General features: G+C 38.9%; 1 protein-coding gene across 2 annotated transcripts in view; it reads right to left on the minus strand.

The window, feature by feature from the left end:
* banp (BTG3 associated nuclear protein) overlaps positions 1-17,723 on the minus strand; it is a 128,321-nt gene that overhangs the window by 56,897 nt on the left and 53,701 nt on the right. For both annotated transcript variants that reach the window (XM_088614012.1, XM_088614013.1), the window contains exons 8-11: positions 17,023-17,190; positions 7,415-7,539; positions 4,745-4,816; positions 134-178 (exon numbers count right to left, since the gene is read on the minus strand). In XM_088614012.1, the coding sequence (XP_088470138.1) occupies positions 134-178; positions 4,745-4,816; positions 7,415-7,539; positions 17,023-17,190 (410 nt within the window). The remainder of the gene's footprint in view (positions 1-133; positions 179-4,744; positions 4,817-7,414; positions 7,540-17,022; positions 17,191-17,723) is intronic.

Genomic DNA, 17,723 nt, shown 5'->3' on the forward strand with positions numbered 1-17,723 from the left:
TTATTCTTAGCCAATTACTAGAAAATGTTACTCATCAAGGAAAAAAACTAATCTTAAACTGAGTGTAGATTTAATCAAAATTCCTACACTGTATTTCAGCTCTTGATATAAAGGAGAAGACTTAAAGACTTACCTGTCCATCCTGACCAACATGGACTTGATGTATCTGCAGATTGCCCTAAAAACAACAAACAAGGTTTCTTAGTTTCAACAAAGCATATTTAAAAACAGCCCTGGCTTAAAATACCACAAGGAAGAGAATTATATTACTTGACCAGCTAACACATAAAATGGCAGAAAGAGGATGATGCATGTTTTTCACAAGGCCAATTAGTGTAAAAGTGTGTTGTGTAAAATTCAGTAACATGGAAAATCATTGCATTAATAAAAGAGAATGAATTTAAAATGGGGTTTTGTACCAACACTTTGTGCAAACTTGAAAAAATATTAATGTGAGGTCATATACCTTATAATTACCTACATCTGCTGTTGGCAAGGTGTTTAAATGCATTGTGAAATCGTTGTGAATTATTGAGAATTTCTTTGGGAATTCATACAGTGACAAAAGACATATGATCTCTAGGCTGTACATTTGCTTTACATCTCCAAGATAATATATTATGTGGTAACCCACACAAACACAGGGAGAACAAACAAACGTCACTCAGACAGCACCCCAGCTCTGGAACTGAACCCAGGGCCCCCGCGCTGCTAATATTTCTCTTCTAAATGAGATAGCAAATTCTGTAAGAACAGCTGTTTAGCATGCGTTCCTATTCTCTGGGAACTGATACATAGACATTTCTGGTATTGGGCTTTGGGTAAGCTTGGTCTTTAAAAACTCTTCACTAAAGAATATAATTAACAAGAGCTATTTCAGAATTACAGGGAAAAGTCGCTGCCACTGCAAAAAATCAATCACCTACCAAGTTTGGATCTTAAAAATCTGCAGAAATGAGACAGACAATGCTTTTGCGTATACAATGAAAATAGTTTTGAATCCCCTTACAGTCTGTCACTTATGTTTCTCCTACTTCTTTTCCCCCTGCTTCAAGTAGGATGCACGGTGATACAACATTTGCAATGTAACATCAAACCCTTGAGCTGTGAACATTCTGTAGCACTGGATGACATTAAAGGGGAAATCTGTTGCCCATAAAGCTACAGGTATGTAACGTTACATCACATCCCTAATGTGGACATTGGCTTGAACACAAAGCATAATTTGAGACCGTGTAATTAATAATATGTAGCCATCTGGCTGCCATTTGACCGGTGTTAACTCTGTAGACAGCTTTTTCATATTAAAAAATGTTTTTTGACAATTATGAGGTTCAGTATATACGTATTATGGAAACTGGCATGCTACTGGAGGTACAGTAATTCCATTAAACAGGATCATAATTTAGACTGTTTTAGGTGGGGCACTTAATGCTGAATTCATAATACATTACCATGTTGGTCAGTTTATTGTAGCCCAATTCACTTTCTGGCAAGCTAAAACTTCTTTACTTTCACTCTTTTTGGTTCTCCTTTTTAGTTTTATAAGTGCACTCCAATGGGGTGTTCTATGGACTTTTCTCTCCTTTTGTATAGCACTGGTGTGCATTCAATCTTAATTGCAATCGTATTCGGTAATACTGCCCCCAGGTATTAAGAATTTACTTGACAGGAGGTTTTTATAGTTAGAATGCTGGCTAACAAAAGTGAGCTTTTAAAAAGAGAGTTTCCCAGAGGTAATACTCTTCCTAACCCCAGTCATGTCAGTCAATTATTTCTGCTGTGGGGAATTTTGATCCACAAATGATCAGAGTGATTACATAACAAGTCACCTCCAGGCGATGTCATTCATTTCATTCATATTTAAGAGAAGAATGACTCCGGAGCTCCCTGCGTTCATTATCTGCACATTGATTAATCAACGAAATAAGGAAAGCATACCTTTTCAAAGGTGATGGGCAGTAATCTAACACATTAGAAAAAAAAACACAAACTCATTTTTTTGTGATTTAACATGTCTATACTGATCCCTCTCTCTTCTGAAACACATTTTATGAAGGACAAATGGTTCCATTTATTGGTATATCTGTGAATTGTTTAAGAGAACACCAGAACGTTTAAGAAGATTTTTTGTACTGTGTATTTTAGACATCATTAAAAATATCTCAATGCTGTGTTTACTGTGTTCCAAGGGCGGCAGCATATTACAGAGGGAAAAAATAAAAAGCATATTTAAAAAAAAACTTTCAACCTTATTATTTAGTGTGTTATATTGAAGGATTGTGGACTTGTTCCAAAAGAATCTGCAACAAGTAATACATTCAGTCTTTGTAGTACATGTAAGCCACAGAGGCTGAAAACTTAGGGAGGTCATCCAACCTATTTTGAAAAAAAACATCCCTCAATTGTTGAAATTGGGGCTTCAAACTGAATTGAGTAGTTTACACCATGCCAACTGAGCAGTCTACTCTCTAGTATAAAAAACATTTATTCATCAAAAGATGAGCCTACTTTTCATTGGAATGGGTTTTCTATGTTTGATGTGTGGCATGATAGCCTTTTACAGTTTTCTTAAGCACACAACTTAAAAAATTTTGATACATGTATTAGCTGAGAAATTTCACAATCAGTATTTGTGTCAATCTTGGTTACATTCTTAAAGCACCTTTTCTTAAGTTTTTAAAACCCTAGAGGGTAGGATTAAAGTCAGGGCTATGTATGTGTAATATATGTCAGAAACGGTTGTATTGTTCGGGATGGTTACAGAGTAATGAGAAGGAAGATTAGGGATCACAAACTTTCAAGAAGTAATTCCTGACTGACGTGATTCTAAAGAGTATCCAACTACTATATGGCTACAGAAAAGTCAGGTGACTTCAAGGAAGCCCGTGGAAAGAATGGAGTGTCTTAATTTTCTGTTGGTGAGATTTTTTCAGATTTTCATGTGGTTTTTGCCTTCTGCAGTTTCTATCAGGATTGCAGATTAAAGATTTCAAGCGAGACAACTAACAGACAGGGTGAGGCTCTTAATACTGCAATGCTATTGCCCTCTTCTATCACACTGCATCACCCAAAAGTGACAAGAACAACAAAAGTATCTGATATTTAAACAAAATAAACCTTAACCCTGAAGATACATAATAGGAAATACATAATATAGGAAAGCCTAAGGAGTCTTCCTCACATCCTGAAAGGTGCACAGGCCATTGTCGCCAGAATTATATGTCTTTAAGTAGAAACCAGCCTTTGGATAAAGGAATTCAGTAACAGTAAACTGTGATTATCTTTGGCAAAACCAAATCTGGAGCCTTTATGAAGAACTTTTTGTTTCTGGCAGCAAAATTTTAAATATAAAGATGCATCCGGAAATTATGCCCATTTTCTCGAGGTGAAACATTTTTCATGCGGCAATTACACTTAAATAAACACAGCTATCAGAATGCACTGACATTTTCATTTTTCACCGGGAAGAATTACTTTCACTATACGATTAAGTGCCGATAAAGGAGAAAGGAAAACTGTATGACCAATTGATACCAATTTGTGGTCCACAGACAAAAAAAACAACTGTAATAACACTCCACACATGTTTGAGGTAAAATTAACTTCTAAATAATGAGTTTAATATTAGTTATTACAAAGCTCACGTTTGTTACCCCAGCTGTTCCCTTGATCTTTAAAAACAGAGGGCCAATGCCAAATTCAGGATGAAGTGTGTGAAACGGCTTCCAAAACTATATGATCTTTTTTAAAACGTTTCTAAGTAACAGAAATGAAATCACTCTAATCATCTGAGATCCAGGGGGAAGTTCATGCAAAATATATAATACAATAAGGAATGCGATTTATTAGAACCATCGTATTCAGCAGGACAAGGAAGGACCACAGATCTAAAGATCATTTTGGACCACAGATCTACAGATCATTTTGTGACTGGGACAAAGTGCTGTTGAGCCACTTCTAAAACCTTACATGTTGAAGATTCTTGCAAATACTGAGAAGTTGAAACAATTTACAAAGAGGATTTCAACAATGGTCCTGGAGAGCCCCAGTATAGCAAGTTTTTTAAAAAAAAACAGCCAACACAAGCCATGTGTTAAATTAAAGAAACTGCTGAAGGGCATTGAGGTTTGTGTTAAAAATTATTTTAAAATTAGTTAACCTAACAATCTTAGATGATTGCAGAACTCTTCAACACTAACCTAAAGTTCATTATTTATCAAATAAATGGGCAATGGAATACCATTGCCAGGAAAAAGCTTAGTCAATTAGGAGAAATTGGAAAGTGATTTCTGAAGTAACATACAGTTTCAACTTAAATTTGTGAAAGTACAGGATGTTTCAAATGACAACTCAAATGCCTAGATGAACGGGTGTTTTAACTTGCATATTTTTGGTATTTCTGTTGGCTAAGCAACCTGCATGAATTAAATGATTCTGAAAATGAAACATTAAAAAATGAGTGCAGTGGATGGCTTTTCATGTACGTGGTAAGCAGGTACTCTGAAGAAATTCTGATATAAACATTTGCCATGGTGGTGCAATTTGTGTGATGCGGAAGAAAATGAAAGATGTGATGTGATCAATGATACCCTTGGTCACAAAACAGAGCAGAGAGCAGGGACAAGAAGAGTTCATTTGAGAAAATACTATGAAAATTACAACAGCCCCCAGCTATAAAGCAGCTGGCACAATTTGGATGAAGAAATGGATACAGAAGTTGAAGACTTTGTTAGTATCTCACCTCACTATCCTGTGTGATCTGCACCTGTTCGCCCTGGGGAACCTGAGCAATATGGAGATGTCCCTGAGGGATCTGTGTAAAAGGAGTTAAATCACAAACATTAACACAACAGCACTTTCCCACTGGCACTTGCAACACAAGGCAGTAACAGTGAATGGCACAAGGCTGAAAACCAATCTATAAAATGCTAAAGCCCTTTCCTCCCTGAGAAAATTCCTCACCAGCTTCTTTTTCCATAGATTTCAAACTATAAATAAACCATAACCACAATACTTTACTACTGATGGAAAGAGGAGCTGAGAACTAAGCTCGTGTATGTTTCTGTATCATTTAACCCACAATTCAGGCTAAAGAAATTGAAACGGGAATTTGTTTTGACACACCACAAGCGAAGTCAGCTTGTACATGAAATCAAATGGAAGTTGATTACAAATGTAGTAATATTCCTGTCTCTCATATGACATGGAAAAATTAAAAGACTCCTGTTGATTAAGGAGCTGAAATCTTTTAAAAAGAAAAGGGATTCAAAACTAAAGAGAGCCACAAATAAGTGGTTGAAATAAGCTTCAGTGACATACTGAATAACAGCTGTAATGCACTAAAACAACAGGAGTCATCATGGATTCACACTCGGGCTGTAAGAAATTAAATTTAATCAAACAGGCAGCTCGCAAAAAAAAAAGTTTACCACTTGCTGAAAAATAACAAAAACATATTTCACAGAAAGCAGTGCAAGACATTGGCTTCTGGCACGGACAACAAAACATGTTAATGTTACAATTATAAAACTAAACAACACACAATATTTTTATTGCGCCTTTATGGGCCAGTGCTGTGTTTCAGTGGTATTAATAATAAAAATGAAAATGAAGCCATAGATTCAGTGCTTCTAAGTCTGCATGTAAGTGCTTAGCTAGTTACTGCGGTCAATGGATTTTGCAACACAGCTCCAAATGAGAGAACCATGGCACTTTTAAGCTTTTCCATTTGCTTTCCGCCTTGAGAATCAATTAGTCTAACTAGCAAGTAGCTCAGAAGAGTGTCCCAAGGACAGCGCCTGGGAAAAGATAAGCGCATCTTCAGGCTGAAGTGGGGAATAATGTCACGAGGAGAACATCGCGGATGGGAGGTTGTTGAAAAGTGCCTTGGGCTCGAGCCACAAAAACAACCTTTCTGCAAGAGGCAGGCTATGCATGGACAATTAGATTAATAACAATAGCCATGTATTAATCACATCTTAGAAGTTTTCCATCTGTTTTGGGATGATGATCCTGTCCTGATCACGTGAGTAGTGTGTGTGTATGTCTGTGAAAGACCTCACAAGTACATGTCATGAAAACAAAGCTCAAAAATAGTATTTTACTTAAACTTGATCTATAGCATTATTAAAGCCCTTTAGTCCTTCTTGTCACCTGGTGGCTTGATTCATTCACAAATCACTTTAGAGTGTAAGAGACACAGTAATGGGACTGAGTGATCACTCTCAATCAGTCCAGCTTTGTTTCACGTGGGCAGTTAACAATAATTAACAATGGTCTATGGCTTTAATGGACAGCCTTGTCAAGTACTTGAGAAACCTCCTGTTTTTCTCTGGAATAAAAGCCAAAGTGCATTACAGAGCTCTGACTTGGAAGCCTGTCAGTGCCCCCCCCCACCATGACCACCCCCCCCCCCCCCCCCACTCTGTGTCCGCTTGTGGGAGCAATTGGGAATTTTCAAAAGAGACACAGCTCTCTATTTCAAACGGTTTCATTTCCTCTGGAAGGAAACAATCTATTTAAAGGAAGAGAAAACATGCCGTGCGCATCGAGCGGACAATAAGAATCGTATCAGCGGTGTCAGAGGTCACCGGGAGTACACAGACAGCCGTGGGCTTCTTTCCTCTCTGGGCTAGTCGTGCTGTGGTGATATAGTACCATCTGCCATTGAACAATCTACAACACAGAGAGGAGCCCCGAGTGGCAGTGCTGTGCTCCTCGGCCTGTTAAAAGCTTAGCTTTACACACTGAGAAAATAGCTTTATATTTTGCAGAAACACAGATGAGGGAAGCCTGCAAACCTGCAGTTTGGTATTTCTTAAATCTAGTAATCAAGGCTTTAATTAGCCAAAATTCAGCTGTGTCAAATTCTTGGTCAACGGCAAAGCATGCATTGAACATGTATTTTTTTTTAACTTTACAAAAAAACAGGTGAGGCCTAATTCTTGGAATAAGAAAAAAAAATCACCATTTTAGAGACCACAAGGAATCAGTTACAGCAACAAACCCCTTAACTTCAAAAGCTTCCTTTTAGATCTGACATTCCTGACGGGCAAGGCAAAGCTTTTAGGAGAATCATCACTATCTGTCTTGCCTTTCCCAGACTGCAGGAAATCTCTGAACACATGAATCAGGCTGATTGAACAGAACAGATTTGCTTCTGGAAGCCTAAAAACTATATGAGCAATGACGGCAGTTGGTATTTTATTACTCAGGTGCAAAATGTGTTCCAATGTGTTCACAAGGAGTGGAGATATAGGCCAGCACATTATATTTACATGTCCTTTCAGCACACTGGGAGATGATTTAGAAATTAAGCTCTGGAAGAAAGGGCTTGAGAAATACTTGAGTTGGTGAAGGTGTCACATTTTCAATGGATTTGTGGAGGAAACTGAAGAGCAGCCACACTTACCACTTGTACCTGGCCATCATCCCCGATGCGGTGAATCTGGACCTGCTGTGTGTTGGCCAAGGTGTAGTGCAGCGTCTGCTGGCTTGGGCCTTCTGTAGGGGATGCTGCTGTGGTCTGTATCCCCTCTGTAAAAACCCAAAACACTTCATCAGGTCTCTTCACGTATTCTCACTATCATACATGCAAAAACCCTAAAGGGTTTATTTGCACCTGGCACAAAAGGCACTACTTTTGCATTTTTTTGTGAGATGAGAAAGCCACTTGTTACCTGAGTCAGTCCCGATCACATTAGGTTTGTGAAGACCCAGAATAAAACTCGCTGTGCCTGATCCATACAGCCCATCTGGGCCCAAAGCAAGCATCTGTACTGACAGAGCCAGCAAAATTAGGGATCTGGAAGTAATCTGCACTACATGAAAACACTAAAGTGCTGATAAAAGCACCAGGGTTCAAGAAAATGTATTGTATATGAATTATTTTACAACATTTGAATCATTTATGGAGGTGGACATGATGCTCAGTCCTGTTGCTCAGTCCACTTCTGGACTGGAGCACCTTGTGTGTGGAGTTTACAGGTTAGCCACACGTTTGTAAGAGTTTTCTCCCACCTCCCAGAGACATGCCTGCTAGGTTAATGTGTCTAAATTGTCCCTGTGTGCTTGTGTGTGTGTATGTGCTCTGTGAACGACTGAAGCCCTGTCCAGGGTGCAGTCCTGCCTCGAACCCTGTGCCATGAGCCTGGGAACTTAGCAGGAATAAGTAGTCCAATAAATGGTGGATGCACATGGTTGTACTGTATCAGTGCATAAACCGCTCTGTCAGTTTCATGAGAAAGTCTCCATAATGAAATGCCATTCTCAAAAACACACAAGTGTCTAAAGATTTAAAATTTGTCATAATACAAACAAAAGCAGCCAGGACACATGGATTACAAGACAGGCCTAATGTTAGGCTTCTGAGCTGGCACAACAATTCCAGAACACACTGAATTAAGAAAATTCACATTTGTATCCACCCTGATTTCATTAAACGTGTACATCCAGTGATAAAAATTCAATGTGTTCAGCCTAAATACCATCTAACACCATTAGAACAAAATCAAATTAATCTCTCTTACATTTTTCTAATTTAATATAGGGTTGGATCTGTGTGAAAGGGTTCATGCTAAATGTGGTTAAGTTCAATGCAAGCAGAAGAGGCAGACACCTGGTCAATTCTTGCAGAGAAAGTATGTGACATTGCAGAGGAACTGGATGGTGGAAAATGCTGTGTCAAACATACTATTGTATTAAGTACTGTGCATAGTTGCCTTTATGCTGGACCTAAAATATATGCTCGGGAGTTTCTCTCTCCTATATGTGACATTTATGGTAACACCGAAGGACTTTCTGCAGTATAAAAACACTTTGGAAATGCTCATGTACCTTCTCAAGCAGGAGAAGATACAGTACATTATGCATCTCTGTTATTGCTCTCTGAAAAGAGCCCATCCATAAGTTAAACTAATTTCAATACTCCTTACAATACAAATATTGTGATAACTTACATGGAGCTGAGGGTGATCAATTACCTCAAAGCTTTTATAACTATGCCAGCTATAAATCTGTTGCCATTTAGTATACTGTTCTAATTCTTTTAAGAAGAAGAAACAAAGCTTGTAAGATGTACACTAAGGCTGATCTAACCTAAAGGAAACCAGTAATTCAATTTAAGTAATTTAATCAGGAAAACTTCAGAAAACGTTTTTACAAAACAATATTTTTGTTTTAAAACTTGACTTTAAAAACCTGAAAGCATCTTAAGGTTTATCTAGCGTTATGGAGCCTGGTGGCAACATCATACAAAAATATTTTCTTAGGCACATATTCTGCATATCATAAAACAGTAAACACAGCCTTTGAAATAATTAATATTTAATCCCTCGTCAGCAGTATCTTCCCCCCCAAATGTGTCAATGTCTAACGCTTACATGCTGGAAAAAGTGATTTCTTGGCATAATGAACTCCAGTCTTGGAAAGCTCTAGACCTCTGAGGCTTTTTTTTTTAATTAATCAAAATAGACATTGGACAAATAAAACGGGTCTTGGGTTAAATCTCTATGTGTATCTTGAAATTATTCAGTTGTGATCAGATGAGAAAAGATGAAGATTTAATTAAAAAAACATGTCCGATGTCCTGGAAACAAAAATTGTATTTTTTGAGTATAGGGCAATGGATGTGAACCTCTGTTGTGCAGCTGGAACACAGACAGAAAGCTTTCAGAATAAACAGCTGGACGGATCAAGCACCATCGGTGCCAACATGGCGAAGACGTTTTAATTACACAGAAATGTGTTGGGCTGTCACACAGCATCATCATTGGCTATTACCAGGTACAGCTCGAACAGGTTCAATTAAGCTGATGTAATACATGCATCTCCTTCTAAATACCTCTGGAAAAAGTTCTTCCATTAGCAGGTCCACAGCATGTCAGAATAAATTGCATACCGCTTTCCACATTATCATTTAATGTTTCTTTATGTAACACAGCTGTGAAAGAAAATGATACGACCCTCAATCAAAAGTTATTTTTGATCAAGATCAAAAAAGCGAAACTACCAAAATACATGAAATAATACGAGCAAATAAGTGAATTAACTCTTAAGAGACATTAAGGTGCGCATGTTTCAATGCATATATAATAAGAGCGGACAGATGTAAGATACAAAGTGGAGGGTGAAAATCAGTTAAAGGATCTAATATAGAAATCAAGGTTTTTATTGCAATATTATCATAGTTTCAGAAGGTAATAAAATGTCCTCCCAAAAACCATAAAACACTAGCACACCCCTTTTGAAACGTACGTTCAAAAAAAAGCAACAAGACAAATCTAATTATCTCGGTGGAGAGTACCTTGGTTAGTAGCTGAGATGAATGTGTACTTTTTCTGTAGGCAAGAAAGGGGTTCATTTAAGTGAACAGGGCTGCAAGATGTCACTGGTCTTCAGGAACTGAATATTTAACTGAATATTGGTCATGGAAAGCAGCTGTACGACGGCTCAGATTCTGAACTGAACTGGCCACACATGAAGAAAATCCTTCTTCAGTACGCGTTCGTTTTGTCTCACCCTCCAGGAGCAAACAGGGCAGAACTGTACAGTACATGCTATGCTGCAGGAAAGGAAAGACAGCTGAGAAGACGCAAACAGACAGCAGACACTGGGAAAAAAACAGTGAGCAGGAGTCCATCAGAAACTGTGTGGTCAGATGAATGTAAGGCTCATCAAGCGGTTTTATCCTGTTTTTTTTTCTTATCTGCTCGATTGTGGCAACCTGATGATATTAGCCATTTCCCACTTCATTTGAGACAGTGCAAGAAGGCAGAGCCAGTTTTAGGAGATGCTGCTGAACTATTTGCTCTGACCAAATACTGTAACTGTTGTTGCAAACAAAAAAACGTGTTCAGGGCTGAACACAAAAAAAACCTAGTTAAACAGTTCATTTATTGTAAACAAGAGAATTACAGCTGTATATTGTCTACAACATGTTACACCCAGAGCTCTAACCCCTCATAGTAAAAAGTTTTTTTTTGGTTCAATCATTGTATAAATCAAAGTTTTGCATGAACTGATCCTGATCATTTTGTGTTCTGTAAACATCTTTGTCTGAAAGCAATCCTTCTGACCCCAGATCTCTCTCTGGCATTTGAAGACAAAAATATGACAATTATGTTCAAGCTCAAGCTGGTAAGAGCAGCTTCAGTGATCGCCTGGAGATACCTCATGCCCCAGTTGAAGGTGATTACACAGTGACCATGTCATGATTATGCTTTAGTTTGGTAAAACAGATTCCATGCTTGCTAAACCTTTTATCTTTTGAAAAATGACAAACTGACAAAAGTCTTTCAAAATGTCTTTCAGGGTCTCCAGTACAGTACTGTTTTTGCCTTCCTATTATTTGAAAGGCATTACTGCTGTTTGACAAATTTGGATGAGCTAGAATTTTAGAATAAGTCTCATGGAGGAGAAAGAGAAAAATATGTTACAATACTTAAAAGTACCACAAAATTCCATCTAAAAACATTTTAAAATCTATACTATATTTTAAAGCAAATATATTTGGATTTGGATAGTTTAAAAAATGGAAAATTAGCATACATTACCTTCTAAGATTATTTTAATTTTACATCTTTTGTAAAACGTGACCTGATGAAAACGTGACCTGATGAAGGTTGCAGATCTATCTCGTTTAATTTTAATATTAATAATGAAAATCAAATCACAAGGTACCTTTAGAGGAAAAGAGCATTATATTTTAATAAATATGCCAATGCATGCTTGAAATAAAGTATATATAAATACAAGTAAAGCTTTCAAATGTGTTTCTAAACATGTTTTAGCATCCTTTTTTAAATGAAAAATGCATATTTGTAAACATATTTTCAAAATGTTTTTAGATTTCCTTTTCAAATTGTTAAAACCCTATTGCTCAGCAATACACAAAGGATTTAATTACAGGAGCACCAGCGAGATGATTTCATTGTTCTAAAAAAAAAATCTGCAGAGACCTGTTCTATCCAAATTCCTCCAGCAAGTTACTCTTAATGATACAAACGAGACAGGCTGACCTTTAGCTGCCTGTAGATTGTTTTAAAGCTTGTTCACACACTGCGATGCACTGTGAAATGTGTTAAGCGGGGCTACCAGCTGACATATTTATTAAACACTGATTCCCATTTTTATCTCCGACAGCCATTGAATCCCAGCTAGTCGCTCACATTACCCGTAAACAGTAATCCTTTGCAGGCGACAGCAATTAAGGCTCTGACTCAGAAGCTGGAGGAGAAACCTCAGCCCCAGTCAAGGAGTCTCTCTCACCACTGTTCCAAGCTCTGTCTGCGTTTCAGAAATGATTGGAAAAACGTTCTGTGATGTCGGGCAGCCCGGTTCTTTCCCAGCTTCCAGAGGTTTGAAAAATAATAACAGCCCATTGATAAGTAGGGCTGTTGAGAATCAAGGGAAGACGTAATGACCAAAGCAACCATCAATGTGTCAGACTTGGGATGCAGACCCCTTGGTTTTCCAGCTGTTGCAATATCCTCACATATGGAAAAGGAATTGTTTTTTTTTTTCAAACTTTTTTGTTGTATACATGCCCTAGCATGTGATTTTAAACATAATTATGTCTTCAGCATACAAATTTCTCTTGTACCCTTTAATGAATGGCAGAGTTTTTTTGTATTATTTTTGGCTGGCCTGCTTTAGAGGAGATTTGAAGCAGACTCCTTAATGAAAAAGTAAAGGATGCTGTGGGTCTGATTCTTCGTTACTGATTCTATGTTTCCTTTCTGTTCAAAACACTGATCCACAGACTGAGAGCACCAAGAGTTTTATGTCTAAGAGCATCCTGTGTCACAAGTGCAGAGCAGCGAAAATAACCGCTCATGTAAATGAGACTATGGTATTCTGTATAAAAACCTAAGCTTTAAGTTACACTATTAATATCAAAAAGGTTTGAAAAGCAGTTGTAAGGGTTTCTTTCTGCTGTACTTCATCATGGAAAAATTTAGGATCTAAGTCAGTTTTGCACTAAAGGCTGTTTACTGGAGTTTTAAGGCATGACACTACAGTTTTAACAAGCCTCTTTAATCATGAAGAGCATGCATGAGTATTAATCAGATCAGCCTGTCACTATGATTCCCATACCAGCATATGAGGGATTGAGACAGCACACTTTCCTCCAAAATGTACTATAATGTACTATAAGAACCTAATTTTTCTACTGACATTCACCTCCTTTCTTCTACACTACATGACCCGCAGTCTCCACAGGTGAGTGAGCATGACCTGGAGGGGTGATACAGCTGTAACTGATCATAATGTGAGATCACAGGTGCTCAGCATAGACCAAGGCGTCACTTGTATATAGCAAGGCAAGGATACCCTGACCAGTCTCCAGCAGGCTATGTATGGACTTAAGGAATTTATTGATTGATCCAGCAAACCCTGTTCACATTCGTGAAGACAAGCAGATTGGAAAGAAATGAGACTGAAAACATGGAATGGTCTTAGGCCTAGACGGTAATGTAAAGGTGAAATGAGGGCCACAGCAATACTATACAGATTTTAGCATAGATCTCTCTAGCATCATTGCAATAAACTAATTAACAAAGCCTTTACTATACTGTGCTTAATAATAAAATAGCTGACTTAACAGCAGAAAAGCTACATCACTTTAGCATATATAAGCTAAAGGTTCATTATATACTTCCCTAAAATTTTGTCAATCACAACTGTATCACAGTTTGTAATTTCCAAAGCTTGAAGTAAGTTAATTTAATTAGTTTACTGCCGCTGCTGAGAGATTCTATATTAATATTTTGCTTTTAACATGCTTGGTTTGAGGGACAACCAGTTTGACTTTTATTTTATTCAACTTCAAGTACTACTGCAGGCTTTTACCTCACACAGTGGGTTGTGCTAATACAAATTCCTGATACCCCAGCTGCTGCTCTTTGTGACAGTGAGTGCAAGTTTTAAGACTGCTAAGGTATTTATCAATTCATCTCTCTACAGCTGCATTTTTATATACTTTTACTCGTTATCAGCTTTGCAGTAAAACCATTGTTAAAGCAAAGAGAGGCAACTACAGTACTTCCTTGCCAAACAAGTGCAGTTGACCATTAATCCCAAGGAAGCTGAGCTAAAGAGAAACTTTTCCTAATAACACAAAATGTTTAACAGGAATCAGATCTGGCTGCAGGAAAATGGAAAAAAGGGGGATCTTGATTAGGAAATAAACCTTGTTTAACATCAAATATAAAAAACGAACCTTATTCAAAATTATGATTATCCTCCTCTACTCATGGATAATCCCAGTTGATTTAAGAGAAATGTATTAATTTTCTCTTAAAAAAACAAATCTCTTGATAGCACCAAAAACGTTTTTTTATAAACATTATATATACTATACATACGGTACATTTCTTTTCCTGCAGATGTCAAGAAATGAGAACTTGAATTAACTAAAACTCAAGCTTATGCAGTCATACAAACTGGCAAGCCCAGGTTTACATTACAGATTTAAATATTTATACATTTGCCTATCAAGATTCCCACATCTTGGCAGCAAATCAGCAGAGATCACAGTGCAATGCAATTTACCCATAATGTCATACACTCTGGATACTAATGGAGATGATAGCTGCCATGCACACCACAATCCTAAGTTTATTTAAGGCTTTCTGCAGATGGAATAACTCAGGGTTTGAGGGTTCAACGTGATGAATATTCTTCTTATGCATCACAATGGTGGAATGTTGGACTTAAGAATAGAGGCATTGCTTTGGTCTTGGGAGTCTCCACATACAGAAGCAATCCTACTCCACAAGACTAGGGTAGGAATTATTTTCAACCTCAATGTTGTTGCAACGTTTAATAATGTGTTTCATGAAGGAACAAGAAAGAAAAGACCTATGTTGGACACAACGGAACACAGCTGGAGGAGATCCGTTAGAAAATAAAAGGCTGCTTTCATGGTCATGGTAGCCTGTCCTGTGTTCACACTTCACAGTGCTTGAGGAGCTGTAATCCACCCTCCGTTGTTTTGATCAAGGGAATTATTACGTACTGATGAGAGGGTGGGTGGCTCCTGAGTAACCCATTCATTAAAGTTCTCCCACTGGAGTGCAGAACTGACCTTCCACCAGTCTACCGTGGGCTGGAACTCCGGGGGCACTGGTGGGAGAGGAGGGGGAGCTAAACTGTGCAACATACTAGTTCAGCCTCATCCAGAGTGTAGTGTTTGGTCACGATGATAATAAATCTTTAAGGACAGCCCCAGGCCCTCAGATTGAAAGAACATCATTTTTTTGAGCTAAGGACCAAGGGAAAGTTTGCAGATTGAGATGAGGACACCATAAACAATGAATAATCCCCGTTCTGTATGTCCCAGACGAGACCCATCACAAGAATACATGGGCTGCGAGAGGAAAAGAGGATCTGCAGAGAAGATGCTGACTGTGCTTTTATGTTTTCCTCTGTCCACCAGCTGCTTCTCTCCTCTTCAGCTCCAATAAAACATGATGATGGCTCACAAATACGTGAAGTAAGACCTTTCACAGCTCCTCCAGGTTCTCTGATCTGTTGTGTGTTTGCAGCTGACACTCTCGATCCTGCTAAACTCCAATGACTGGCTGTGGGATGAAGCTAATAGTTCCTGGATTTAAATAAAAACCAGGTGTTTACAGAGATTTCTTTTACAGTCTCAACTGTCTATGCTGTGTTTTTATTGGAGTCATATGGGCCTTTTTTCCTGCTGCATAAAAAGCCAATCACAAAAGCAGTAAAAAGTGGTTTGGATCACAGAGTCACGGTCTACTTTAAGGTGATCTGATATACAGCATACAAGGGGGAAGACAATGGCAGCAGTACATAAGATTAAACAATACTGAGACATGTCAAACTTTCCTGTTTCCCCAGCAGGGCATGGCAAAGGTAGGGATGCCTGAAAAATCAAGAGCCAAGTTCCATGCGTGTGTTAAATCACCATGCCGCACTGTGAGCACGCAAGCATAGTTTCCACTGGACATAACTTGTGATGTTTTACATTTCATCCGCATTTCCACATGTTTGCAATGTTCAAATGGGAGGCCTGGGGAGAGCTGCCTTCAAAAAGCACAGCATGGCATGACATTATGTCAGCCACCATCTAGAACAAATTCCAACTTATTTTTCACCTAACGCTTTTATCTTGACTGACTTACTGTACACACATCATATACAATGTGACAAAAGTCACATTGTTTTGCTAAAATGCCTAGCCCTAATAATTTGTATCCATTTTAAAAAGCTGGCACAACAATATGAGCGACATATCTTGCTCAAGAGTACAACGGTGCCCCAGCTGGGGTGTGAACCTGCAGCCCTTCTGTTATGAGCCCAATGCCCCTAATAGCTACTTCATGCTCAGGCCCTGACCGTACAGCCCGAGCAGTGGAAGTTTCTCTGAACCCTACAGGGCCCATGCAGGGCACAGTTTCAGCCAGAGGATCTAATTGATTACACTTATATAGCGCTTTTCTGGACTCTCCACTCAAAGCTCTTTACAGGTAATGGGGATCCCCTCCACCACCACCAGTGTGCAGCCCCACCTGGGTGATGCGACAGCAGCCATAGTGTGCCAGTACACTCCCCACACACCAGCTATCAGTGGGGAGGAGAACGAAGTGATGAAGCCAATTCAAAGACAGGGATTATTAGGAGGCCATGATTGGTAAAGGCCAATGGGAAATTTGGCCAGGACGCCGGGGTTACACTCCTAATCTTTTCGAGAAACACCCTGGGGTTTTTAATGAACACAGAGAGTCAGGACCTTGGTTCATCTGAAGGACGGCGTCTTTTTACAGTGTAGTGTCCCTGTCACAAAACTGGGGCATTAGGACCCACATGGACCGCAGGGTGAGCGCCCCCTGCTGGCCCCACTCACACCTCTTCCAGCAGCAACCTTAGTTTTTTCCCAGGAGGTTTCCCATCCAGGTACTGACCAGGCTCACACCAGCTGAGCTTCAGTGGGGTGCCAGTTGCTAGTTGCAGGGCGACATGGCTGCCGATCTGAACGAAACTCCGTACCTGTGCCCGAGAAGGAGGAGGTGGCCGGGGTCCTCCGGGAAAAGCTCTTGACCGCCAGGCTCTGACCCCGCTGTTTCCGTCTCCACGCCGTCCGGCACTTGGAATCGATGCTCTGCTTGATGCGGTACCAGTCCGACTCTGTGATGCCAAACTTGTAGAACAGGTGGCCTGACAGCAAACGAGAAGGAGGAAGGAGTTGGGTGCCGACTCGAGTGGTTTTATTTCGAGGGTGCTCCTCAAATGATAATTTTCTACTCCAGGTGCACTGTGGGCCAACGCAATCTGGGATCTCAAATCCAAATGGAACCAACCAATGGGGGAACACAACCTCATGTGCAAAAACATTAAACTCCAGAGGGCAGCACTGTGGCTCAGAATGAACCAGAACTGAGTCAAAACACATCACAGTTCACCCATCCTTCTGTAAACACACATTCCTTTTGTTTGCAAAGTGTCATTAAATTGTTTTTCTTAAAAAGCTACTGATCATTCCGGAAACTCTGGTAGTTTGTAGTTTTGAATGCTTAATATATATGGATAAAGAAAAACACATTCTAAATTCTGGTTCCGTAGAAGTATTGGCAATCTTTGCAGATTAAAAATGTACAAATGGCCTTTATAAAAACTTCAGAAATTTAGTATATTCATATGGCATTAATTAAGGTACATCCATGCACTCATCTATTTTCTAACCACTTTAT

Source organism: Lepisosteus platostomus, chromosome 20 (genome assembly GCF_059453375.1).
Source record: "Lepisosteus platostomus isolate fLepPlt1 chromosome 20, fLepPlt1.hap1, whole genome shotgun sequence".
NCBI lineage: Eukaryota > Metazoa > Chordata > Actinopteri > Semionotiformes > Lepisosteidae > Lepisosteus > Lepisosteus platostomus.